Raw genomic sequence first — 26,685 nt, 5'->3', positions numbered from 1 at the left:
TTTAATTAATCATGCATAATAAAAATTACTTACTCAGAAGGATGAATGGCTGAATTTGCTCTAAATAAAGGCTTACCTCCCTCAAATATATTGCTAAATTTGCGTCAATAAACTCTCGCCAAGCCACACTCAAGACGCTTCATCAGGGATGTATACACCTTGATAAGACTCCCACAATTGAGTTCTTTTTTAAAATTAAAATATGTTGTTGCACCAATGGAAAAATTGATGTCACAGCCATTGGTGTGTTTCAACAGTTTTCCTAGTAATCGTAAAAGGCCAGAGAACACTGTAAACCATAAGCCAAAGAAGTGAGAATATTGTCTCGAATCTCAGCCCTCATGTGAGAACTAGTGCAGCGAGGCCAGTGTTCTAGCTACCCTTGCAGCATTGGCAGAAATAATCTCTCCGCGTCTCATTTTTGTCACTTTCTTTTTTTATGCTACACTGTATATTTATTGGCTCACTGTTGGAGAATCCGGCTTCCACTTTTCTTTTAGAAATGGTATAAGACATTAATAAACGCGTTAATGTCTAGCAATTACAAATGTGGCACTGCAAATACGACGAGTCATTATCGCCTTGTAATAATTTGCAGAGACATAATGAGATGCCTTCATTTTCTGAACTTGTTTTCCACGATTGGTGTTAGTGAGTTGTCATTAATAGCACGTTTCCTCTGACACTGTGGTTAAAGGGCCAGTGGCAATGTTCTGTGTCTAAAGGGGCATTATTGACAGTCCGTACGACGTGCGCAAAGGAAGCAGTAGAACACGCTTGCGGATAATATACAGAGGAGGACAACGTGGTCTGGAAGAAGATACGCGTTGAAGCAATTAGATCTAGCTTCAGGTAACCACACTAATGTCTGCTTCTCTCCAACCCGCAACGTGTGTGTGAAACCCACTCATCCGCACAGTCGCTCTACTTGTCATCTGTGTTCTGGCTCCAATTTGCTTTAACGCGGTTTGGTAGATGTAAGACAGCTATGTTTAGCTGTAGCCTCTGTATCGACGTTAGTGACCCTTACTAGTCATTTGTTTTGAGGATTGGCTGAGCGTTGTCTTTCTGGGACACCAGAAGCCCTCATTATGAGTGGCCCGAATTCAGCCCTGAAGAGGCTGCTCCCCTTCATCCCTAAGAGTTGACTTGATCAAGGGGTTACAAGCCGGTCTGGAGGACCAAAAACACCATTTGTTCTGTCTCAGTGATTTATGCTTGGTTCTTTTTTGGGAGGGCTGTGGCCCTGATAACTATCAGCAGGCTGCCTCCCGATCAAAGCCCTTAGGGTCCTGATATGGATGCTGCAGAGGAAAGAGAAAGGTAATACTTGAAAGAAAGTCCTTCTTCAATGTTTATGCTTATGTGGGAGTCAGCCACACTTAGGTGGAGAAGTGTGGCTCAATGATTAGAGCGGCAGACCCTGATGCAGAGGTCTAGCCCGGGACCAGGGTTCAATTCCCCGCCTCGGCGGGTCTTGGGCTCAAACATTCCACGGACCTGATAATTCTCGCCTTGGTGCCTATTCCAATCATGGAGTCCCACTCTGCAACTCTGGGCAATAGCTTGCTTAATCTCCACAATGGCCCCCACAACGCTAAGGATGCCTGGCCTCAACCTTGGGGGTGCCCAGGAGTGGACGCCTCACAGGGAAAGCCAGGATGGGTTCCACAGCGGTATTCGTACAAGCGCCTTGAGACCCTTGCGGGTGAGTAGTGCGCTATACAAGTATCAAATGTTAGGCCCCTTGTCTATCCTATGTCTGGGTGTACGAATCTAACATGCTGAGGGAGTTGAAGGGTGACAAGAGCAGACCCAGCTCTAGGCCTATGTCAAGAAGGGGACTCAGCAGCACATCTAGTTGATTTTTGTGCATGTGTGTGTATAGGTGATTGTTCGACTCTGATGAATGCAGGGCCACTGGGTGTGAATGTTGCTGTTTATCAGAGGGTAGGTAAGAAGGAGAGCGCATGTCCTCTACGGGAGTGTAAAGGTCTGTGGTATAATGTGCTAAAAAAGCAAGCTGGGGATTTGTTCTTGATCTTTGAGACCCAGGAACTCTTCAGCTGATGGACCTGTATGGCAGGATTCTGTAACTGAGGTCTACACAGGTTGTATTTGGGCAGGGCTATAAACATTTCAAGTTAAAGATGCTCTTACTAGATCAGATTTTGCAGCCCCAAGGTAAACATATTTTAACAACTCATTTGCATATCGGGAAGTAGGCAACAAAAGTGCCCCTTGTGCCTCGAATGGTAACCCCACTCTCAACAGAGTTGGTGGGATATTGCTTGATACCACTGTTTAGTATTTTTATGGGATGTTGATGTACATATTCAGTAAATACAATAAATCAGGCTTCTCCAACGAGTAGCCCGTGAGCTGCTGGTAGCTCTCCAGCTACCTGTAAGTAGCTCTCCTGAGTGCAGCCCAGCATACTAAACTAGAAGCTTTTCCTTGGCTGAATTAATATTTGCATATCACAACTAAAAAGTGTGTTTTGGAGATGAAAATGTGTGTATTTTCTGGACTCATAAGCTGATGTTTGAAGAAGAATGATTGAATTTCCAAAATATATTTAAAGCTGAGATTGGAGTGCTGTATCCTGCAGCGCTGTGAAGACTTATTACTAATATTATTACCTTGGTGCTAGGGGCATAGCTTCTATGACTGTTACATATTACCCAGATAGAGGCATTCCACATTGACAAAGTGCTTTTTTGCATTACTGCTGGCAACCGTGCCTGATACACTGAGGTGATCAGCGCAAGTAATCTTGCAAATTGTGGCAACTAATATAAACTTGCCTGATGTGGTCACAATATTAGTAGCTCAGTATGATTTTAATTGAACATAAGTAGCTCTTAGTATTGTAAAGGTTGGAGATACCTGCAATAAAAGTTAATGTTTTCATTTGAACGAGTGTATGTTGCAGACACAGTTATTCATACAAAGTAACTGATGAATGCTTGATTTGCAGGAGGAAGGGAGGGTATGAAATGCAATTAAAGAAAAGCAATTGTTAAATTCATGAAGAATGTAACAGCAACAATATATCACATGTGATACTTTAAAAATAAACTTGTCACTGTCTAAAAGAAGCATGATCTGGTTAAGAGCCCTGTGAGGAACATTTCAGTAAGGTAGTCTGAGCATTATGCCTCTTTATAATGTCACCATGTTGTGAGATATGTTGTCTTATTACTGTAATTCACAATATTCTTTCAGTTCTCTTACCATGTATCACTGGATAGGCGAGCATCATGAAGAACAGCAGCTGAGGTGACCACATGGCTGTGAAATAACGCCTGGTGGTACCTCGAAAATGGACTTCTCAAGATGGAATGAGAGCGGTTCCCGTTGACTCTTCAGGCTCCTCCCTGGCAGATCTGGTATTTACATCCCAAGACATAAAATCAAACAAATGTACAAACAGCAAAAGAGCCACTGCTTGCAACCTAAAAAAGAAAGAGAAGAAAGACTTGAAACCCAGCTCATATGTCCAAGGCATTTACCTGATTAAACATTTAATTCTTTTATTTTTTTTAATATTTTGTGGATGCACTTTTCTAAAAAAAAAAAAAAACTAAGATATCAAATACCTTTTATAGGCAGTTGTATTTTACAAGACACTTATGAATATTAGTAAAGGCCAGTTGGGCAAAACGTTGATTCAATCATAGTAAACACTGTTTAATACTAAGGTTTGGTTGGCTGTAAGCATGTGTACATGAAACTGAAAAACAAAAATATGGGTCATTTTTTTTTTATATTATGGTAATAGGTATGCAGGCAGGGATAAGGGAAATCTATCGGCGAAGGTCTTGGTAAAAATGAAGAAGTGACAAAAAGCATAAACTGTGGTTGTGTTTGTACATAATGCACAAACTTGTGGAAACACTTGGACCATTGCTCCAACCGTTTCCAATGTACATATGAATAAGATATGCCCAGGGCCCGACTGGCCATAGCGGGCATCGGGTGATTCCCCGGGTGGCTGGAAGGGTAGGGGCTGATTTTGCAGCGGTGGGGGCCGTTTTTGTTACTGGAGATCGGGTTTGCTGCTTTGCTGCTATATAGGCCCCCTGTAACAAAAGCAGCAGGGGGGGCTGGTCCGTCAGAATTGCCAGGGCTGGTTTGGGTTCCCAGTCCGGCCCTGGATATGCCAATACAAGTATGCAGTTCATGTGGAACGATGCACTAGAAAACTTTTTCTAACACAAAGTCATGGAGCGATATGGTTAGGAGAATACCAACATTTTAACATTTTGTAACATATCTAACAGGGCACTCCTTCCTACATAGGTGTTATGAGAATATGATTGTTTAGTGTTCTTCAACACATTTCCTGGCAGGTACATTTGGGTGTAATTCAGATGCTCTGATAAGTGTAACAATTGTATTCCTGAGGGTCTGTAAGTTCCACAATTTGGACCACTGGGTCAGTGTTCTCGTATATCTATGTTTTTTCTGTTGCCATGCCCAGGGCCCTCGCCCTAGTGTGCCCATGTTTTATGTTAATTATGAATGCGCATGTGGGAAATATAGGCTTTTGTAGTGTAGATTGTGCATATGTATCCCTAAAATATGTAAATAAAAGTAAATAGCCAAGATTACGAGATAATTAAAAATTAAATATCCAGCATCTGAATTGCACCTCTGGGTTCTTTTGAGAATCATGTGTAGTTTATGCTTTCATGAATGGAGGCATTTTTTATTCTGTGCTTTAGTTTTTGAAGAGAATGATACAATATTTGAATTAGCCCAGGTGAGTCAAAAAGGCCTGACCACACCACTTTTTCCCCTTGATCAATTGTGTGTTACCCCAGGAAATTCCAGAAAAATTCACAAGTCGAGAGTAAGATACAAAAGCGTTACTTGTGTCACTGGGGCGTTCTATGGGTGGTGCATGGGTGTTCCTATGCAACTACACATGGGTTTTAACGCAAATCGGTATCTACAAAGAATTGTCAACAGGGATTTCTGCACAATCTGCACTTCCCTGAGGCAGCTGTAATGAGGAGAAATTTCTTTATTTCTCCTTGTTGTTTGCTCTTTGCATATATACTGCTTTCTACACCACATAAATAAAGAGAGAAATGCTTAAGGCATAGTTTGTGCAGTAAGGGGTCCCTTCTTGAACAAAAACTATACTGACCACAACACAGATACGCTTACAAACTGGTGCACGGGTGCCTGTGTTGGCACATGGCAGCCAAAAGTGTGCCGCACAGGGAGAGAGCAGAACTGCAAAGCTTCTTAGTTGATATTTTCTGCAACACATCTTAGTAGATATGATGCAGTCCTGCTCTCTCCCATTGACGCAGTGCATCATCTTCACTTGCTGCGCTATGTGAACTCTTTGTAAATCTGGCCCTGCTCTTTAGAGAAAGTGTGGATTTGTAGACTACAGTCCAGTGACATATGTCTGCATCTGAGTAAAATAGAGGGAAATAAGAAGACAAATTCAGTGAATTTGAAAAGCTGACCTCTGATTTGATTAAGATAACTGTGTACGTTCCTTTGATATTTACAAATCACTCGACCTTTGGGTCCTTGATTTGTCTTGTCACTCGATCTCCCAGATTATGCCCAATGACTGTGTTGTCATTTGCAGCTCATTCTTCTAGAAGCCCATCAAGGTCTGAGCTGGCCGCAGGGTGACTTGTTCTCACGTTTACAAACTAATATCACACATCTTGGGACCACACAACACATTGTTTATTCCCATAATCCTCTTAACATGATTGGCCAAGGGCTCACTAGTTTCATTCATGTCATGTTCTCAGTGTTGCAAAGTAAAGGTTGTACTACCATTTTATTAGGCCCCACAGCAGACACTCCTATATTTATTTTGTTTCCACTGATAAGAACACTTGGAAAGTTGTTAGACATCTCATGGTAGTGTCCTTTTTCAAACTTCATGCCAATTAAATGGGTGTTTAAGGCAGGTGAGAGTGTGAATTTCACAATAGAAAAGACAGAAAGATTAAGGTTGTGCATAAAACATGGACATTGATTCATTAAAATACCTATGGTAGCAGACATTATAGCTCCTACATTTTTATCCTTGGTTACATTGCAGGGTTGACCCTTTCTCCCCACCTTAGCCCTTCAACAAACTCCGGTTTGGTAATTACAAGACAGAAGAAAGAGAAGTAGGGGAATTTATAGAAAACAACAAGCACTGGCAAAACTAATGGGTTTGGCACTTGAGTGCTGACAAAAGCAGTAAAAGGATGCCGGTTGGCGTACATTTATAAAATGGAATGCTTTGTGTGTACAGTACACGGATGAGATAAAGATTTACATGTGTGATGATAGAGTTTACTTTTCAGGTGAAAAATAGTCCTTTGTGTAAAGCAATGGTGGCAGTAGAATAAACCCTAACAGCTAAAAGAAATAAGGTGGAACTAAAGTAGTCTTGAGGCCTTATCCAACAAGCATTGGCATAGCCAATAGGTCTCGCCTTTGGGACCTTATAAATGTTTAGTTATCCAGCACAATATCCTTGGTGCAACAACATCAAGTGCTGCATGGCTAAACACTTATAAGGTCCCAAAGGCGATACCTATTGGCTATGCCAATGCTTGTTTTGAGTGAGTGGATCGTGCAGGTATGCCACTGTGAGGTAGAGATGCTGCGAGTGCTTTTACAGGAGCCCCTGTGACATTGCGCCTCTTCAAGATGTATCTTGGGTCTGGTGTAATACTTCTAGCCCCTATTCCCGTCTTCTCGCTCCCAATGCATTATTAAATGTCCCATGTACAGCCGGGGTTGACACTCCTATTACCCCTGCCCTCCAGTGACACTTTACCTGTCATGGGTGGTGGACGTGGTGGTGGTGGTGGACGTGGTGGTGATGGCGGTGGTGGATGTGGTGGTGGTGGATGTGGTGGTGGTGGTGGATGTGGTGGTGGTGGACTTGGTGGTGGACATGGTGGTGAACATGGTGGTGGACATGGTGGTGGTGGACGTGGTGGTGGGTGTGGTGGTGATGGTGGACGTGGTGGTGGATGTGGACGTGGTGGTGGTGGACGTGGTGATGGTGGATGTGGTGGTGGTGGACTTTCATGCTCTCTTTGTGTTCTGTCCCTGTCACATCAGAGGGCAATATAGGGGTAGCAAATGCTACCCAGGCTACCTCAATTAATGTTCTAGGCATAAAATGGAATATCTTTGCCTGCTTACAGTCTCAAGCCATTATTTGGCCACGGTTTAGGTTTCCTTGTGACAAATCTGGAGTTTTATACCCTTCAGTCACTTTAACATTGTTACTGGGTGGAAACAGATATTTTTATCAGTCAAGACACTTATGTTTAAAGAAGACATTCAGTAAAAAGCATCCCATTGATTGTATTTAATATGTCTTCGAGCATATCTCAGAGATGTCACGAATAAAAAATTATAACATAACGGGCTTTAAATACCATAATCAGTTTTGGAAGAAATGAAAAAGTCTGCCCTGACTGCCGGTCATGCTTTTCAAACCTTCATGGAAGTGTTTCTCCTTGTGACCATATTATTTGAATACAATTATATTTGGAACTGAAGATACCTCCTACAGCTTCCAAAATACATTCTAGTGTGATTCTAAGAAACATAGACAGGCCAAAGAAAATACCATCAAATGGCAGTCAATTTGTTAAGGGGAAAGAAAGTAGCCATAAAGCTGTATGGTATTCTAAAATCCTAGCTTTTGCTTTTGTGATTTATTAGAAAATTTGTTGGTAGTGTGAAGCAAATGTCATGTGGAGGTTATTAGGATTTTTTTAGCATGCAGTTGAAGTAACATTATGTCACAGCACTAGAGTACTTGCTACTTTTGGTAATATGAAGTTCCCTACTGGTTGCTCTCTAGGTGACCGCTTAAATTTGCGTTGCCCTTTAAATAGCCCTACACATGTACTTTTTGCAGAGTAGTTCACCAGGACTTCATCTGAATCTGCATAAGCTGCATAAGTCGCAGCATAAACATGAGAAAACGTAAGTGCATATAGTCACACAGGCAGATATCCATTACAACGCGGTCTTTACACCGTGATACGTTTACAACGTGGTCATTACAATGCAAGTCGTTACAACGATTTGCGCTGGATGGCGCTATACACTAAGGAATAGTATGATTTACTATTCCAACACCTTCCCTACTGTTACGTAGGCTGGATTTGGAATAGTAAATCATACTATTCCTGAGTCCAGCGCCTCTAGCGCAAGTCGTTGTAACGACTTGCGTTGTAATCACCGTGTTGTAAACGTATCGCGGAGTAAAGACCGCGTTGTAAGGTCATGCATTCAGTCACACATGCTTTTATAAACCCAAATATCATGAACATAAACAAACATAACTGTTTTTGCCTGAATTTGAGCAAAGAACAATTATAGGATAGCAGACAATGATGAGCAGCATGCAAGCCTGCAGAGTAGCTCTCACGGTTTATGCAAGTCCTCCATATGTATATGTCCATTTAATAAAGGTAATATACTGGGGAGCCAAAAGGTATTTTTATATTCATCCATCTGGATCCCGTCTGCCTCCAGCAACATTTTATGTAAGAACTCCCTCCTGACCAGAGTCCAACAGGAGGTCGAGCTCTCCTGATGGTATTGCCCTACCAAGGTGGGGAGAGTTTGCCGATGATGAAGCATGATACAAATATGTGTGTGAGGCGTCCTTTTCCATAAGAATGATCTTTCCTTCCCTTAGTACTCGGACAATAATTCTCTGACGTCCAAATTCGACTGTCACTTGTTTTCCAAATAGGAATACAATCAATTATCTTCCACCTATAGCTATTGTACTTATTTGTGGTTGAGGTATGCATATGTTCAACCTTTACATTGTAGATATGAAGCACGTCATTTTTTTTTATTCTTCTGTCGTCGATACAAATCTCATAATTGAACTGAACAATGACAGTGTCCATCACTTACAACATTTTAAAACAGCAACAATGTGGCATCAGGCGCTGTAAAAAAGGTTCTTATCAGTAAGGCTGAGAGGCATTGGAGATTCAACATCTTTGAGACATGTCTGCCTCTTAATAACAAACTTACATTTCAAGTGGCACTGTTCAGGACATTTACTTGGAACGCTTAAGGCAGTAAGGCAATAAGTGAATGTATCCCAGTAAAAATTGATTTACCTACAGTGCAGTATGAGGTCAAACTCTTGGTAAATGGCTGTATGGTCTTAAAACAGTCAAAGGAAATGTGTACTTACCGCTACACATCGAAAAGTATGCTAAGTTTTCCACTTTGTGTGTGTGTCATAAAATATCTATTGTTTATTGTTTTTGGTAAGTCTAGGGAAGGTGAATGATGCAACCACAGTTACAATATTTTTAGGGGTATATTGTAGAGTAATTAACATTTTAAGTCCAGCGGCAGGGCACCGTGAATTCAGCCTCCCGTACTCTAAAAACAATCTTAATTATAAAGCACTTGTGGTTGTTATTGCACCTGAAAAAGGCACTTCCTGGTTCAGAACACAGCTTTGCTTCTACACTGACTTCCCCTTTGGTGAAGGTGTGCAAAAATAACACTTTGCATCGAATGCTGAAAGTGCCTGTGCAGTTTACAAAAACAGATCTTGGTCAAATTAAAATAAACGTTTTTTCCAAGCACTTTCATTCTAAAAGTGCCAAGAAACGTAGGAGTTGGCTGTAGCCTCCAAAGCAAAGACGAATCAATAGCAAATATCCAGAAGAGATCAGGAGCGTGCAGCCCCACAGGCTCTAGATATAAATGCCACAAAGTCCACTGAGTTTTGAGAAAGGCTGTGATTTATTTTTATATGGAAGGTGGACCTGAGCTGTATGACCAGTGGAACTTCCCATTTCCCTGCACCATCCACAGAAGGATACACTCAAAAGAAGAATCTAGAATGCTCTGGCCGTATCTTCCAGGACCAACAGGAGAGACATCTTGGCAAAATAAGAAAGGTCGCCTTGTCTTGTTTCTGCCAGTTATGCTTGTTTTGGAAGATGGTCCCTATACTAGTTAACTCCTTCAGTGCCCATGACGAGATGGTCTCGTCATGGAGCGCGGTTGCGCTGTGCCCATGACGAGACTATCTCGTCATGAACCCCGCCCGCTAATGAAAGGGCCGGCACAGAGCGGGGAAAGGGCGGGGCACTGAAGGGGTTAAAGATGTTCGTGCATACATTTCACATTCAATGGAGCACGCCAATGAGTATAAGTTAGCCGATATGGCTTTTGGTATTTCACAAAAAAAGTACCTTAATTCCTTATAATTTCTTAAACGTGTGCATCCAATCCAAAGTGTGGAGAAGTGTGGCTCAATGGTTAGAGCGGCAGACCCTGATGCAGAGGTCTGGCCCGGACCAGGGTTCAATTCCTACCTCGGCGGGTCTTGGGCTCAATTTCCCCAGACCTGATAATTCTCGCCTCGGTGCCTATTCTAATCATGGGTCTCACTCTGCAACTCTGGGCAATAGCTTGCTTAATCTCCACAACGGCCCCAAAAGCGCTAGGATGCCTGGCTTTCACCTTGGGGGTGCCCAGGAGTGGGCACTTCACAGGGAAAGGCCAGGAAGGGTTCCACAGCGGTATGTGCACAGCGCCTGAGAGACCCTTTCGGGGGGTGCAGAGCGCTATATAAATGCACTACATTTACAATCCTACTGCATAATATAGCTGCAAAATTCTGCAGATTGTCATGTTGTTTTTGGAACCATTATTGTACCTTTCCTGACTCTCTTGAGACCATCGATGTGTTTTTAAGCCCCTCTTCAGTGTTTAGGACCATACACCTGTAGTTTCTGAAACACAAGCTGTATATTTATAGAGTGACTAGGACACTGCCATCAAGACATCAAAATATGTTTGGAATCCCACTATCTCTTCAAAAAAAGGAAGGAGCAGATCCTTCTTTGTACTTGCCCTTACATTTTGGAACCATCTGCCACAGTGTCTTCATTCACGTCTGCTCTTGGTAAGTCCAGAAAACATTTTTATTACAAAATAATTGTACCTTTTTAACTTCCTTTACTGTCATTAAACCCAGCAGTGTAAAAGAACTTACAAAAATTACAGAAAAACAAGGGTAGATTGCAAAGGTTCCATGTGTGCTTCTTCTCCTGCGAACAGGGAAGACCATGGGCAGGATAACAAAACATTTTTTTTTTAATATGTAAATCATTTTTATTGATTTTCACAGCATCAATATCAGTGCACAGTTATAACCATACAAGAACTAGTAACTGCAGGGTGTTCCCGGCCGTAAGTGTCCATATGATGCTCCATAGGTGGTACAGATGCTACATGTCCAGCCACTGGGAATCACCCCCCCCTCCGAGATCCCATCCCACCCCCCAAGCCCCCAACCACCCCCCCCCCCCCCCCCCCCATGGCACAAAACATTTTTGACTGCCGGTAGTTCACGTCCTTGGTGGTTAGTTAAGGCAGTGCTTGGTGGAAGTACCTTTCATCTCTATAATATGAAAACAGGTTTCTGGAGGTGGTAATGTGACCAGAATGTGTGTGCGTTTTTGTTATGTGGCATTTTGTTGTGTGGTGATGCGTTCAGTTGTTTTTTTGAGTTGTGTTTTTGTTCAGCATTATAATGTGAACACAGCTATGGTTGTGTTCTGTCTTGACTGTTCTGCTTTTTTTTATTTTGCTCTGCTGTGTTATGTTTTGTTAGATTGCTTTGTGTTGTGTCCTGTTGTTTACTTTAGCTATATCAACAAAAGGAAACTACATTGTAAAAACCGGTGCGTGCTTTTAAAGTACCCATGGCAAGCAACCACTTGCCACACAGCTATTAAAACAGCACTACTCCAGCTTTTCGACTTTTTATGACACCTCTCAGCCCAAAACTGTTGTCTTAAATTAGCACTTCCCCTGCTCACTTGAGGTGCAGGAATCAGGCTTTGTTTATAACCAGGGAGTGTAAAACATCCAATCCATATCAGGCCCCCAGCTAGCCCCCCCCACCCACAAGGTACATGGAGCGGCCCACACTCCGGATTTAATCAGGAGCTCTCAGGCCAGAGAACTGTGCTGAGGGGGCCCCCTGCTGCTCAAAGCCCTCCCCACACCGCAGGGGCTGTGGGGGGCTGTGTTATGCCACTGCATCACATCACAGCCCCCTCTCAGTCCGCAGATTACTTTGATTTACACTCTCGCATCTCCAAAGCGCAGCTCTTCAGAGCAGCCCGACTGTGAATGAAACTGGGACAGGAAACACAAACATGAGGCGATATTTTGGAGGCCTTTTAGCCGCGCTGATAAGCTCTTAAGAATGTGTTAAGATGCAAACTGATTCCAGCAGCTAGCAGTCTCTTATCAGAGGTTTTGCCTCAGATATAGTTTCCTGCACATCTCCAGTATAACATATTAAGTGAGAAAAGAATAACTTTCTGCTAAGGTTATTGCTGTGTTTCGTGGGGTGCCTTATTTGAAAATATAGCGAAAGAACTGCGGTAACGAATTCTAAATGGATTCTGTGCCTGAAAATAAGACATATAGGGCCACATGTACAAACTATTTTGTTGGTTGCAAACGGGCCAATCCGCAGATTCGTTCCATTTGTGAACGCAAAAATGCTTTTGGGGATTTAGAAAGGTCTATTTGTGATTTGGTAACCTATACCCGAATCGCAAATTGGGTTAGCAATTGGAGATTAGGTAGTGGCCTGTTTAGGGCTTCCCTTCCCAACACAGAAGCGCAGTGGTATGTGTGAATGTTTTGCTACCGAAATGTGGTCGCAAAACATTCGTAATATACCGCCAATTTCAAATTGCTGGTAACCTATTTGCAAATGGGACGGGGTCCTCAAGGGAACCCATCCCCTTTGTGAATGTATGTAAAAGTTTTTTTTAACCTCTTGCGTGCCCCGCCCTTTCCCCGCCCTGTGCCGGGCTTTCTATTAGCGGGCGGGGTTCATGACGAGATGGTCTCGTCATGGGCACAGTGCAACCGCGGCCAATGACGAGACCATCTTGTCATGGGCACTGAAGGGGTTAAGAGCAGGCAGTGGTCAATGGACCACTGCTTGGTCTTAAAAAATTTAAAGAAAACTTTTCATTTTATTTTTTAAACCTATAATATTTTCCTTTAAGAAAAAGAGGGTGCATTTAAAAAAGAAAATTGCTTTCTTTAAAAGCAATGACAGACATGGTGGTCTGCTGACTCCAACAGGCCACCATCCCTTCGATTTCGCAATTACCAATGGGTCGTAAAGCAAGACCGTCCTCATTAATATTCATGAGGTAGATCTATTTTTCCCCACCACTGGGAATTGCTAATAAAACTAAAAAGAGTTTCTTACATTTGAAATACCGATTTCCTAATTGCGATATGCAGGAAATCGCAATTAGGAGCTCGCTATTTCAACGTTTTGTACATGTGGCCCTAGGTAATGAATTTTACTCCGTGCAAATCGTAATACTATAAAATTCAGGTGTATTTTTTTTAGAAAGAAGACCATTAGACTATATGTAATTTTAAATAAACATCTAGAAGCCTATAATACACTAAGGGGCATATCTACAAGGCGGCAATATAAAATTATTGCCGCTTTTGCGGCCGTTTTCGGCCGAAAAGTGGCGATAATTGTATCGCTATATCAGCAAGGTCACGCTTTCGCGTGAAACCTTGCCTTAGCACCTGAATTCCTAACGCCCATCTTTGCATCTCTAATGAGATGCAAAGTGGGCGTTCCTTCCAAGGATAACGGGAGAAATGTCGCTAAGCGACATTTCTCCTATTATCAAGCCTCACGCAAAGCAGCATAGTGACAAGAAAAGTAGCGATAACCTCTGTTATTGCTACTTTCTTTACGCCTGCTTTGAAACTGATTTAGCCATGATATCCTATGTAAGGTGGATATCATGGCTAAGTATGTGAGGCCCTATCAGCAAGCTAACGCCAAACTTCGTGGGATTATCACTGGGTTTCCAGCGGTAATCTTACGTTTGGCAGTTAGCGCTAGGATTTTTATCGCTTTTGAGATAAGCGTTGCTAATAGCACGCTATCTCAGCGATAAAAATCCACGCTAGCCGGCAATAATCCTAGCGCTAAGTGCGCTTAGCGATAATTATCGCTGGTTGTTGCTGATATGCCCCCTAGTTGTTCTGTAAGTCTCTTGAGATATTTATGCAGCGATGACACACTCTTTTATCACATTGCTTTCTTTGTAAATAGTAAGTCACTTTGAAGTGCGACATGGCACATGTTTAACCCATGAAAGTCCCTAAGAATTAGCTGTTCTCACTCTACCAACACAATGCACTTTATTCATCTTGGAAAGATGAAATGGTGAGCCCACAGGCTGGGATAAACACTTGTGACCGGTTTACAGATCTGAGAGCAGGCGCGTTGCCCACTGAGCTACCTTACATTCTACAGGGAATAGCTGAAAGTATCCCTGTGATGCTGCAACAGAGCATTCTGGGGACTAAGGGACATTCTGACGGTGTTACTTCCTCTTTAGTATTTTTTTTGTGTGTTTCGTTGTGCTCTTGGTGTTATCTACTGTTTCTTTCTTTTGTGGAATAAATACTTGTACTAACTACATAGCATGAGACAGGAAAAACTTATGGGGCACAGTCCAGAGTTTTTTGGAAGGAAATGAAGATATGTGTAGAAAAATGCAACGCAGCCTCTTTTTACAGGTTTCAAGGAGTTCTAAACCCAAGCAGCGACTGAAAATTGCATTAATATCTTCAAGAGGATTTACATTCAACAATATTTCTCATCCAGCCTAAAGCCATCTCAGTGGCGCAAGATTGAGTCTCGGCAAGCAAGCACCCATTTAAGTAAAAAGTAAATTCTTTTGCTAAGACAAGTTCTGCATTTTCAGTGCTTGGTGTGTTGTGTGTGCTTCTGTCATCGTTTCTGGGGTCATGGCTAATGGACACTGGCACAATGTACAGCTTGGGGGCAAGTAATACTTAACTATTTCTATGATTGTGTATGAGCTGTCCTTTGGTTATAGTAACTCTTCTATATCCATGATCAGGATTTGTAGGCGTCCCCACAATACTTCCTGATATGCATCAAAGTTGGTGCTGGTCTTTCCTCTATTGCCCCAGCATCATTAATGTTGTGTGCCTAACCTGTTTTTCCCTTAGTCGCACCGACCTCTGTTACTGCATTAGTTTATATAAAGTCAATGCATATACTGTGTGTTATTTACTTCCATAGTGCAAAGTGGCTTTGAAAAAACGAATGTATTTTATCTTTCTTCATAGCATATGAAGGTTTACATTAGCAAACAGATCTTGGTGTTCGCAAAATTATATTGTATTCAAAATGTTTTTTCGCCATCTTTTACTTTTTAATTAAGTAAACATTAGTAATTGATAGAGATTACATTTCTCACTTTAATCTTTTATAACTTGCTATTTGGGCATTTTGCACAAAAATCTTCAGTTTGCTACACAATGTTTGGATGGGCAAGATTAAATCACCAAATATTTATTTTGATCTCAGCAACTGCCAGTTGTCCCTAGTTTATTCCAATATGGCCTGGAATTGCCGAGTCCTCTCCCAGGAAATGATCACCCTACCCCTGAACCCTCTCTCCCCCGAGGTATCGATAGTAAAACATCCAACACAATTATTTTGGATTAGGGGCCATATAACCCCAGCCAAATGTTATTAAAAATAATAAAACATAATAACATTTTATAACACATTACATTTTTTTTAAATATACGCAGAAAACCACAACATATTCCATCACATTTTGAATACAGTTATTGGACACGATTTATGTCTAACCTTAACATGAATCTAATACATAGCCATACCTAACTTAACACTGGAACATGTACATTTGTTTTCTGCGTATCCTGGATGAGCCTACGTGCAAGGTCATGACTGTTCCCCACTACTCGCCAGGTCCCCCTTTACCAGAGTGACCTTGCGCAGGAGGCCCGTGTGCCCAGTAGATTCTTTTCACGGGCACACCCGACACCCTTCCATCCTACCTCCCAGGGGCTGATGTTATGCCACGTTGGCGCCCAATGCGCCTGCGCACGGGTTGGCCCAAGCGGCCTACCTGAAGCGGAACTCCCTTCCCCCTGCACCCTTCAGCCTACTGGCTGCCAGCGCCCCCTGGAGTGTGATGAGGGACCACTGTCCCCTCCCCCCAGGCGTCCCAGTTAAACAATGGGATGCCTACTAAGAAATATAAAATTTGACCTAGCAATCATGACCTTACCGCAGACCAAGGATACTCAGACATAAAATACGACAAGTGAAAATTGATCTTAGCCTGTAAAGTAAAACATAATGAAATGGTATTCCTTGACAAATAATGACGAACCCATTTACAGACCTAAAACCTTATAAGCAAACAACCGATTAACAGAAGCCTGACAGAACTACTTTCTACAACCTCGCTACCTCAGGGGATGGTGGGTGGGTTAACAAAAAACAGAGGCTTCAGGCGCCCTCCGCGTGTGCTGGCGAGGTGCTTTGCCCGGAGTGGGAGGGGGAGGGGGGGGGCAGAGCGGCGAAGAAGAGATTCTCCCACCGCTCTGTTGCTCTTTTTAAAGAGCGCTTCCCCCTAGAACAGGCTCAAACAGGTTCCAGCTAGATCCGGGGACCCGTTTCCATTGCGTTGCCCCGGAAGCACATGACACTGCTTCCGGGGCACGCCTACATTAGCCAATGGGTGAGGGCGGGGAGAGCGGGCCCTACACGTGTCACCATCACTGGCCCTGTCCCTCCCCGCCGTGAGAGTGCACCGGGGACCGGCACAACCGCCATATTGGCGGCGTGACCGAGTTCCCGGTTGCGCTTTCATACTCTATCTGTTCATTAACTGTGTCCCATTTCACGGTTCTCATAGTTCTTTTTCTGTTTTTCCAAAATATATTATTGAGTTTTTATTTTTTCTTAACACAAAACACTCAAAGGAAAGCATGTAGAAGCTTTTCTTTTAAGCATACATCTAATAGTTGTGATTGGCAGTAAATACATGCCAGGCAAGGCCATGTGCCTCTCCAGCACAGATTCAAAACGCTAAAAACAATTCTATGAATAATGCAAATCTATTAAAATAATTCCTTTTGTCCTGTATTATACGACAGTCCTTGGTTCAAGAAAGCAATGGTGAAACTGTTGCGTAGAATGCCATTTCTTTTTAGAGAAGCCGTCATGTTCCACCAAAATGGCTCTTTCTTTTTTAAGCAAATATAGTACATTTAATCTCTGGCCTAGGCTTCACTGGACTTCTGTCACTTCCCTGCTTGCTCACACAATTACAAATTTAAGGACTGTATTTTCCAAGTGGCTAGTTTCAACTGGGACCATTACCAAAAATGGTCTCTGCTTGGACTTTAAAGATATTTGTGTGTTTCAGGTACATATTATGTGTTTTTTGTTGTTTTTATCAGCCTCCAAACTCATCATTGCCTGTTTAAACTATTAGGTGAATATTAAAATCCCTTGCAACAGGTGAGTATTTCAGTGTACTTGAATAGGCTAAATACCACAAAAACGTGCTCTACTTTGATCAATTGAGTGCGCAGAATGATGCGGGACCTGACACTTATCGAAGAGGTAACACAGTCACCTATGATTAAGACCGAGGTGCATCACACAGGCACTGTTTTTTCAATGTGTGGCAGAAATGCTGACAATGACCTTGTATCTGCTTCAGAGTGGACCCTGGAGGGTCAGCACTGCCTTAGCGTTTGACAACCTTTGTCAGCCCTTACCATGTCCCCTGAGGAATCAGCCTGAAAAGCAAGGAGCGTTTTCGCTGTGCGCAGTTGTTTGAAACCTTTCTCACATGCTGGAAATCCAAGCACGGAATGGCTTCTAGTAACCCGCTACCAGGCGTGCATGCACTACCCAAGCTTTGGGAATCGTAGCAAAGCGGTTTGACATGAGGACGTGTGCCCCGGCTCATTACATTGCATAATGGCGTGTTGTCACAAACTGATGATTATGCGATGTGTGCGCGTGTGAGCAATGTCCAGGATTCGATTATATAATGATTCATAGCGCCATGTTACATAGTCTTCAGAGTCCCAGCCACTGATGAGGGTTCTTACTAAATGTTTAATGTGTATTAATAATTAACCCAAACATGTATGAGATCTGGGATGGGGAAACCACACTACAAACATTAGCGCTAAATTCATAAAAAAAAGGATGATTTAATTATAGATAGAGTGTGCTTTCAGATCTTAAACAGTATAGAAGACCACAATCTCTTCAGTAGAGAGAGATGTGTCAATCCTCTTGTGACCTTCATCAGGATTACCTGCAAAACTATTCACGCGGGTTCAGGGAAAGGAGTGGGTAAATTTTTCATGCCAGTGAGAAATCAGCATTGTGAGGAAGACCATTCAAGCACAAGGAGCTGACATCAAAACTCCTACACCAAGAATGTTTGACATAGGTTCTGGGGGGCTGGACTCAGGCCCACATTTCAATATACGCATACAAAATACACGTGCACACATTGAATCTAAATGGAACTCATTTGCATGCTTGGTGTGTATTTTGGAAATCTGGCATTGACCCAGTCCTCCATGACCTATGTAAGAGAACCTTGCTCTAAATTGACCCATATTGCTGTCCCATGTTTATGTGCACCTTTAGGCATGAGTAGGTAAAGGGGTCCTGAACAAAAGGAGCAACATAACATATTACATTCTATTGTATTGGTACTTTTATAGCACTTTCCTACCTCTTGAAAGGCATAATTGTTTTTTTTGAATTTTTGAGTGAGTAACTAATCTGGATGGATCATATATAGTCTGACACGGTCCTGCAGCGCTCCGATTTGCATCAGGCTCCCGAGTGCTCTCACATGCATGGTTGAAAGGGTGTTGGTTGTAGTATAGACTATGTGGAAACAGTTGGGTACAGGTGTTAAAGCAAATACAAGCATAGCCACACCATACAATCATTCCACAGAAACCTCAGAAATTCCTGTAGCTCAGGAACTAAGCCAGTCTATGTCGGTAACTGCACAGTCGACACCTGGGGCCATCTGGAGTCACAGCGGTGAGGACACAGCACTGACTGCTACAGTTCTTTGGCCAAACAACATTTTGGGGGGTTTTCAGTCTCTAAGCAAAAATACCGCTCTCTACGGTAAACAGTGCCAAAATGGTGGCAGCGGCAGAGGGGCAACTACCACTTTAATCAGAATTCCTTTAGAAAAGTTGACTCTAATTGTCTTTCAGATATGCTATGATGTAATAAATGTCTATTAATGTTTAAAAGCAAATGGATTTTTAATGATCACTGCTATTTGAGGCTGGAGGGTGACAAGCTGTTTAAGTATGAAACAGATTTATGTTCTACACCTCATTGGCACAGATGATTCTCTCGCAAACTCTCCTTGACTTAACCTCTTCACACCCCAAAAGACATTTAATATGATTTTTCTCCATAATGGAGAGATGGCCATCAGCGGCACTATCTTTTCCAGCATTGTGAGCCTGCACATGTAGCAATCAATGTGCCTTAGAGAAGAAAAGGGCATGATGACACTATTACTTTGCTGAAAATGCTTAGGGAATCTTTTGCAGTGACCATGCCATTAAGCAAATGCACCCTCTCATCTTAGATTGAGATGAGCATTCCAACAAGGTAGAGAGCAGGGAGGTCTGACAGCTCAGTGCTGCAAAAGTGCAATGTGAGGCTTTTTAAAATAATTCACTTGTTTTATTTTTAATTCAGTGTAATAATGGTGCGCTGTAAAATGTCGAGAACCTCAACCAGTGGCTCAAAGGGTGGGATTCCCCTGCAAAAGTTGGTGGAGAACCAACAATTCAATTCAGACTTGACTAGCAGAGGGTCCCTCCCCTCAGGTAGTGGACTCCAGAGTTTACATTATGTACTTGTTTAAATAACAATGTTGAAAAAAGAAAGTGGTTCGTTAGGGTTGGATTTTAGAATGTTTAGTTAGCAGGGTACCATGTAGTACCTTGACAGATGAGCAATCATATATTATCCCGTTGCAATATTACAAGAAGTACAAAATCATCCCTTCCACATAAATTACATTAGCTTTTCCAAAAACTACATAAAATATATGTAGTACCGTTTTTGGAAACTTCTCAGCATTTAATCAAAAAGATGAGACATCATGCCATATGTACATATATATTATATTACATATTGGGGGTACTACCAAATAAGAGTGGAAGCAAATCACATTGATCAAGTGAATGGCAGGTGTGAAATGTTTGGAATTTAATTAAAGGAAGTAGACAAACTAACTTTGAAAATTATTTTGGCTGCCTGCTCAATTTGGCACATTCAAGGATGGACTGGAAATGTTAGTTATATTTTCAGACAGTCTGAGTTTGAACATGTGTGTCAAGTACAGCCCAAAAACTTGTGAACAGCGTATTGACTCCAGTTAGAGATCCCCCTCTACAGTGTCTCTCTAGTGAATTGAAGAGGAAGCTATGGATCTTTCCAAAAATAAAGGTGAGGATGCTTAAAAATTGCACCAAATTAAAGTGTGGTGAGAACATACAATTGCACCAAGGGTTGCAGGGCACTAGTTCTGCAACCCTCGTTAAAGTTGTTTTTTAGATGCACGTCTCTCCTAATTCAGATGTATTGGGATTAGGATAGTGCCTTTTGCAGAAATGTTCATGTAAACAAAGCAATCTTTTAGCCATCTGCAGAAGAATCAATCACTAAGACAATCCGCCTTTTTTTCTCTGAAAGTTTCCTGCTCCTTATATACAGAGCATTGAAGAGGCGAGGATGCACCCTTGTTGAACGCCATTCAAAAGGTAATCTCTTTGTATTATGGGCCTTAGAACGACATCTGCAAAAAACAATAAAATGTTTTTCCTTTTCAGTGGTGATGAATTCTGTTTATAGGTTCATTAAAGCCACATAAACACCCCATTGATTGGAATTCAGTATGTTTTTTTAGCAAGCAGCAACCGTTTTGCATAATGGTACACAACCCACTCTTCTTTCCTGAAACAAGACTGGCAGTCATTCACATTTTTGCCCTCCATTCACATGTGCCCAGAAGCATTTCCACACACACCATGTGCATCAGGAGAAATTATTTTGGGCAAAACAATAAGGGCCTAAAGAAGTCGGTTGGTAAGCCTCCGACCGCTCGTCGGAGGCTTACTGACCGACACGGTAGGTTTACAGTCCGACCACAGAATATCAGTGTCGGTGGTCAGAGTGTAAACCACCCAGTCAATCTGACAGGGGTGGGTGGCACAGGTAAGCGCAGTGGAACGGATCAGGGCAGGCACGGCGGGGGGGAGTCGACAGACGATGAAATAGGTATTATTTATTTATTTAATTATACCTATTCCGTCACTGGTGACATCCCCCTCCTTCCCGCCCACCCCACCGCGTTTACCTGTGCCGTCTGCCGCGGAAATCTGACTCGGTCAGAAACAGTCCATAATCCCTTCAAGATGCTGTACGGATTATGATTTCAGTTTCCAACAGTATTTCCATGATGGCCTTTCAAAACAGGGCCCTCATCCCTCCGCGGCCGGAAAATCCCTGCATCATTTGGCAGGCACCATCAGGTGCCAGCCACACGGTGCAGGGATTTACACAGACTCCCATTTCTCAATGGGAGCATGTGCTGCGGGCGGTTTCCGCCCACCGCACAACCTCCCATAGAGAAGTGGGCATTTCATCATAATAAGGTGTTCGGAACAGCCGACCTATGGTCCGTCGGTTCTCACACAGAAACGTGTCGGTCAGAGGCAACTCCGACCAACATCGTAATTGGAGCCTTAGTGCACTATTGTGATACTGCAGGCTATGTACATGGTACACACTTCACATGACATGAGAGAAGAGGGTGGAACTGCCCCAGCCTAAAGAAGAACCCCAACTCTGCACCAAGTAGACATGATGCACAACCAAATACAAATTCCAAACCTGATTGGACAAATTTCAATAGATTATATATATATATATATATATATATATATATATATATATATATATATATATATATATATATATATATATATATATATATATATATATATATATATATATATATATATATATATATATATATATATATATATATAGTGTAATATAATATACCCTACCAAACAATATGAGGATATTCCTTGTCGCCAAAGAAATTCCTTTATGAGGTCATGGAGCTCCAAGCTGATTTGACCTATGCTTTTAATGTACTGCAGGTGGTCTTTTATTTCTTATAACACATGACCATGCCATTACCCATCCCACAAGCCAGTGAAATATTTTGAACCTTGCTCTTTAATAAGAAAGATATAGTATGGCTGCAGGCATGAAACATAAGAACAGAATCTGTAGTAAGTAATTCAACATACCCAAAAACATTTAGTATAATGAAATATGCCACACTATAAAGATGGTGAAAAATAAGTATTATATTAAATAGTTTGTGTCCATCCAGAGAGACAAGTCCAACCAGCTGAATGGGTTTATGAGACAAACAGTAGTCACCGCTGCATAGCCCTATAGGACTGATTACTCGTCACGTACTCACAGGGAAAAGCATTCCTGATTCCCAACCTCCCAGACATAACCCAAATCAATTACTGCTCTGCAAAATACCACAAACTGCTTATGTTCCCCTTCAGTGCTGGAAAGTGCGGCCAGCCATCCAGTGGAATTCGATTACTGAGGCAAAACTCATCAGAAATAGTTTAGCAATTAACTTCACAATGTGTAACTTATTCACTAAAACATCATTCCTGTTCTGATCTTCTTGTTTGCTTAAGATCAAACATGTTTTTACTTTTAAAGGGAACCATTAAACGGTGACACGGACGTGTCCTTCTTACAGGGGACTGTAATAGGCAAGTCATAAAACGCGCGGGTGGATGAAAGGCTAAAATAATTAACTCCCTGAGTGCTCCCCTGCTTTCATTAATTGATAGGTCACTGGGGTCAAACATATTTTAACCGATTGGCGGTTGGTAAAGTGTTTGCTGTCTGGCAGGTCCATTTCTGAAGGGTGAAGTCAAGCTAGACTGTTTCCTAATTCAGAATTAACTGAAGTTCTTCCAACAGTAACATACGTTCTTCCTTCTGACTGCATTAACATTTCACCAGGCGCAGAAGGGGAATTGAAAGAATCATTTTCCCAGGAAATCAGCCCCCTTAACAGGTCGCTGGCAGAACTATGGGGATATGGAAATTGTTCATTTGAATAGCTAGCTTTTTAGCTTCATAGATGACAAGGGAAAGCTCTGGAGGACGTCAAAGACAGACGCCTCTCAAAGATGTTAAAAAAATCACGGACATTTTTGGCACAGACTGAGTACAAGTGGATGTGAAACAGTGGATGGTCTTTCCTTATCTGATTACACCAAACACCCCCCACACCCCCCAAAAAAGGGCCGCCTGTTTCCAGCTGTACGTTTTTGAAAAGCACTTCATGCCCAAATACAAACACAAGACAGCCATCCGCACTTATGTCCAGGTTTAACTTATAGAGCATGGTCTGTGCCAAGAAGGCAGAAGCAAGCTTCATAAGAACAGTTTCCCAAATAGGGCCAAGTAGTACCAGCTTCGTGGCACATTTTTGACATATCCACATACAACAGATTTGCATAAAATGTACTCAAAGGTTATCGTCATATTCTGATGTGGTTCAGTCTCTCCTGGACTTAACCTCTTCAATGCCCGTGACGAGCTGGTCTCGTCATGGGCTGCGGTCGCGCTGTGCCCATGACGAGACCAGCTCGTCATAAACCCCGCCCGCTAATACAACGGCCGGCACAGGGCGGGGAAAGGGGCGGGCACTGAAGGGGTTAAGTTCGACATCCCTGTTTAACAACAAAGGAAGAGAAAACAAAATTAGAAGTCCCATCCCTTCCCATCTCAACACCACCAATGCTGTACCATTAAAGCACAGCTTAGGTTTCACCCCATTACCAATCGCATAACCCAACCTTGAAGGGACATCAGTGCCTCTCCATTTAGTTCATGTCTCGTTTAAATCATGTTATGTGATGTAGAAAGCAGTAGTGGCAAGTAATGTCCCCTATCTGTCTGAGGATCTGATGATCCACAGAAGGAAGCCCATCATCTGAAGCAAGGTCTAAGCAGTTTTAGAAATTCAGAACCATAGATATGAAGATTCTGAACTGGCCTTCTACGTTTTGCTCCAAGGATCTAGAATAAAATTGGGCATCTAAAGTGCATCAGGCCTCCTCTCCAATTTAGCAGGTACATCAAGGTGCCCTGTTTCCGGGAAAACCAATACCGGTGCAACAAAGAGCGCACAACTTGTGTAATCAGAGTGTTCCTGTCCCTTTAGCCCCTCCCCATGGACAGACTGGGAACAGCAACCAGCTCTGGCAGGTTGCTGCTTGACCGGCCCTGGGAGGGGGCGGGGTGCTTGCAAGAAGCACCACTCCCGCTTCTCTTATAGGGGCTGACATTGCAGCACTGCTGCAAAACCGGCCCTAGTAACAAAAGCGCCCCCTCCCCCCCCCAGGCACAAAACCGGCCCCCACCCCTTCAGCCCACTGGGGATATGCGCGGTGCCCGCTACGGGCAGTCTGGTTCCGCCCCTCCCCCTAATCAGGGTATCCCTGTCCTTCTATCCCCCCTTGAAGAGTTAAAATGCCCCCACTTATATCAATGGCTGCTGAATCACCGCTTCACCTCCATGTGTTCTAGAGCACTTTACCATTTCCGGCTCTTGGTTTACTCTTTAAAAATACACACAAAAAATAATTAAAATACATTTGCTCGCAATAGCAAGGATATTTATGTCAAATGTTGACACCTACAACGTTTGTCACATCAATATCAACAGCTACAAAAATAAAAGGTTTACATTAAATTGCGGTTTCTTTCTTATCTAGCAAAACATGATTTAACCATTACTGTATTTCAAAAGGGTACATTTTATTCTCCTTGAAACCTATGAACATAAGTAATTTTAAAACACAAGCTAATACTCACAGGCTGTTCTCCAGTGGTTAATTTGTAAAACAAAACAAACAAAAAAGTAAGTGCCGGGGCTCTCGTCAGGAGGCAGCTTGCACCAGCCAATTTCTCCTGTTAGAGCTACCTAAAACAGAACCAACTGCTAACCATGAAAGTGGGGAGAGCATATGGCGTAATGTGGCATAATGGCCAGAGCTTCAGACTTCGGAGCTGAGAAACCAGTTTGTGTCATGGCAACATCCTGTGATTCTGGGCAAATCACTTAATCTCCCATTAAATACACGTGTCTTTAACTGGCGCTTATGAAAAGCAACGGGGATGATGATTAAGTGCCGGTGCTGAGCACCAGAAGCAACCAGCTCAAATTGAGCACTGCTGTTCTCTACTAATTGTACCTCCTTGAATGTTGGAACTTTTTGCTTCCTGATTGAGAAACCCGGTTTCAATTGCCATTCAAAAGAGATAATGGCAATTATTTTCTTTGCGCTTCTACAAGCTCCGATAATGATTGTCTCTTCCCAGCATAAAAACACAAAACAAAAAAAAACAAGCAAGTATGTAATGTTGCCATTGTTTAAAAATAGCATTCTGTTTCTGTGTGCTCAATATTGTAAGTAATAGGAGGAAGGGCAACCTGTTTTACAGTTAGGCGCATATTTGGACAGCATCCCTAGCCACCCCAAAAATAGCATGAGTCCCGAAAAAATATTAACCAATAACATAAGACACACAGAGCTCAGGTCTGGTGGCTTAGTGGACTAATGTGTCCTCTGTAGGAAACCTGTGTTTGACATCATGGTCACAGGTTCAAATCCTGGGGGTCCACTCAGCCCTTCATCCTTCTGAGGTCGAAAAAGTGAATACCACTAGGTAACAACAAAACATCTGTTATTCAGTGCCAAGATAATCATGGGTGAATGAGTGCTTTACAAATACACGTTATCATATTCTGAAGACCTCCAAAGATTGACATACTAAGCCTCCGCTGCTAGGAATAACATGTGGCAGAGACAATGAGGGAATCTGGGTTTACCTCAACAGTGAGAATGTATCACTTTGAAAGTAAAACAGTGCCCCTTATATTGTTTTAAAATATCAATACTAAAAAAAAAATCATTCAAAAAATAAGATACGCTGGGTGAGGTGAAAAGGAAAGCCGTTTAAAAACATTAAAAAAGAGAAAAAAGGGATGCATACGTTAGATCAACGCAAGCGAGTAAGTCTTGCAATTTAACAGTTGCTATAATTACGGAACATGCCGGAATTTCATGTACTTCTCTTAATGACACCTTAAGTCAGTACACAAAAATCAGGTTAGCTCACAACTGCCAAGTGGCTACACAAATCCCCCCAAATGAACTGCATCTGTACATAAATACTGTGGGGCATATTTATATATTTATAAATAATACCTCACGCAACACAAAGTTGTTGCGCTGCATTGCATTAACCCCTTCGATGCTCATGACGGAACGGTTCCGTCATGAGCATCGGTTGAGCTGTGCTCATGACGGAACCGTTCCGTCATGGCCCCGCCCGCGCTAGAACCCTTCAGCACCGCGGGGGAATCCGCGCAGCGCTGAAGGGGTTAAAGGGAGACAGCCGAACGCTCCATGTTTACAAAGATATGGAGCATTTCTGCTCTCTCCTTGTGCGGATTCAATGTGTGCAAACTGGTTACAGCCAGGATTGCGTTTGTGCAGGAAGGGAAGCCTTCGTACACAAAACAATCCTAGAGGCATTTTCCTCTTTTTACATGCAAAATGCAGCACACGTGC

The 26,685-nt window shown here is 42.4% G+C and overlaps 1 protein-coding gene across 9 annotated transcripts in view; it reads right to left on the bottom strand.

Annotated features, from left to right (window-relative positions):
* Nucleotides 1–26,685, bottom strand: part of ADGRL3 (adhesion G protein-coupled receptor L3) — a 1,231,414-nt gene that overhangs the window by 793,699 nt on the left and 411,030 nt on the right. For all 9 annotated transcript variants that reach the window (XM_085641132.1, XM_085641126.1, XM_085641127.1 and 6 more), the window contains exon 3: nt 3,238–3,458. In XM_085641132.1, coding sequence (XP_085497258.1) covers nt 3,238–3,292 — 55 coding nt within the window. In that variant the 5' untranslated portion in view covers nt 3,293–3,458. The remainder of the gene's footprint in view (nt 1–3,237; nt 3,459–26,685) is intronic.

The sequence above is a fragment of the Triturus cristatus genome, chromosome 2_2 (assembly GCF_964204655.1).
Source record: "Triturus cristatus chromosome 2_2, aTriCri1.1, whole genome shotgun sequence".
Lineage (NCBI taxonomy): Eukaryota > Metazoa > Chordata > Amphibia > Caudata > Salamandridae > Triturus > Triturus cristatus.
Note: the sequence above shows the minus strand (reverse complement) of the source record. Positions and strands in the feature narration are given on the sequence as shown.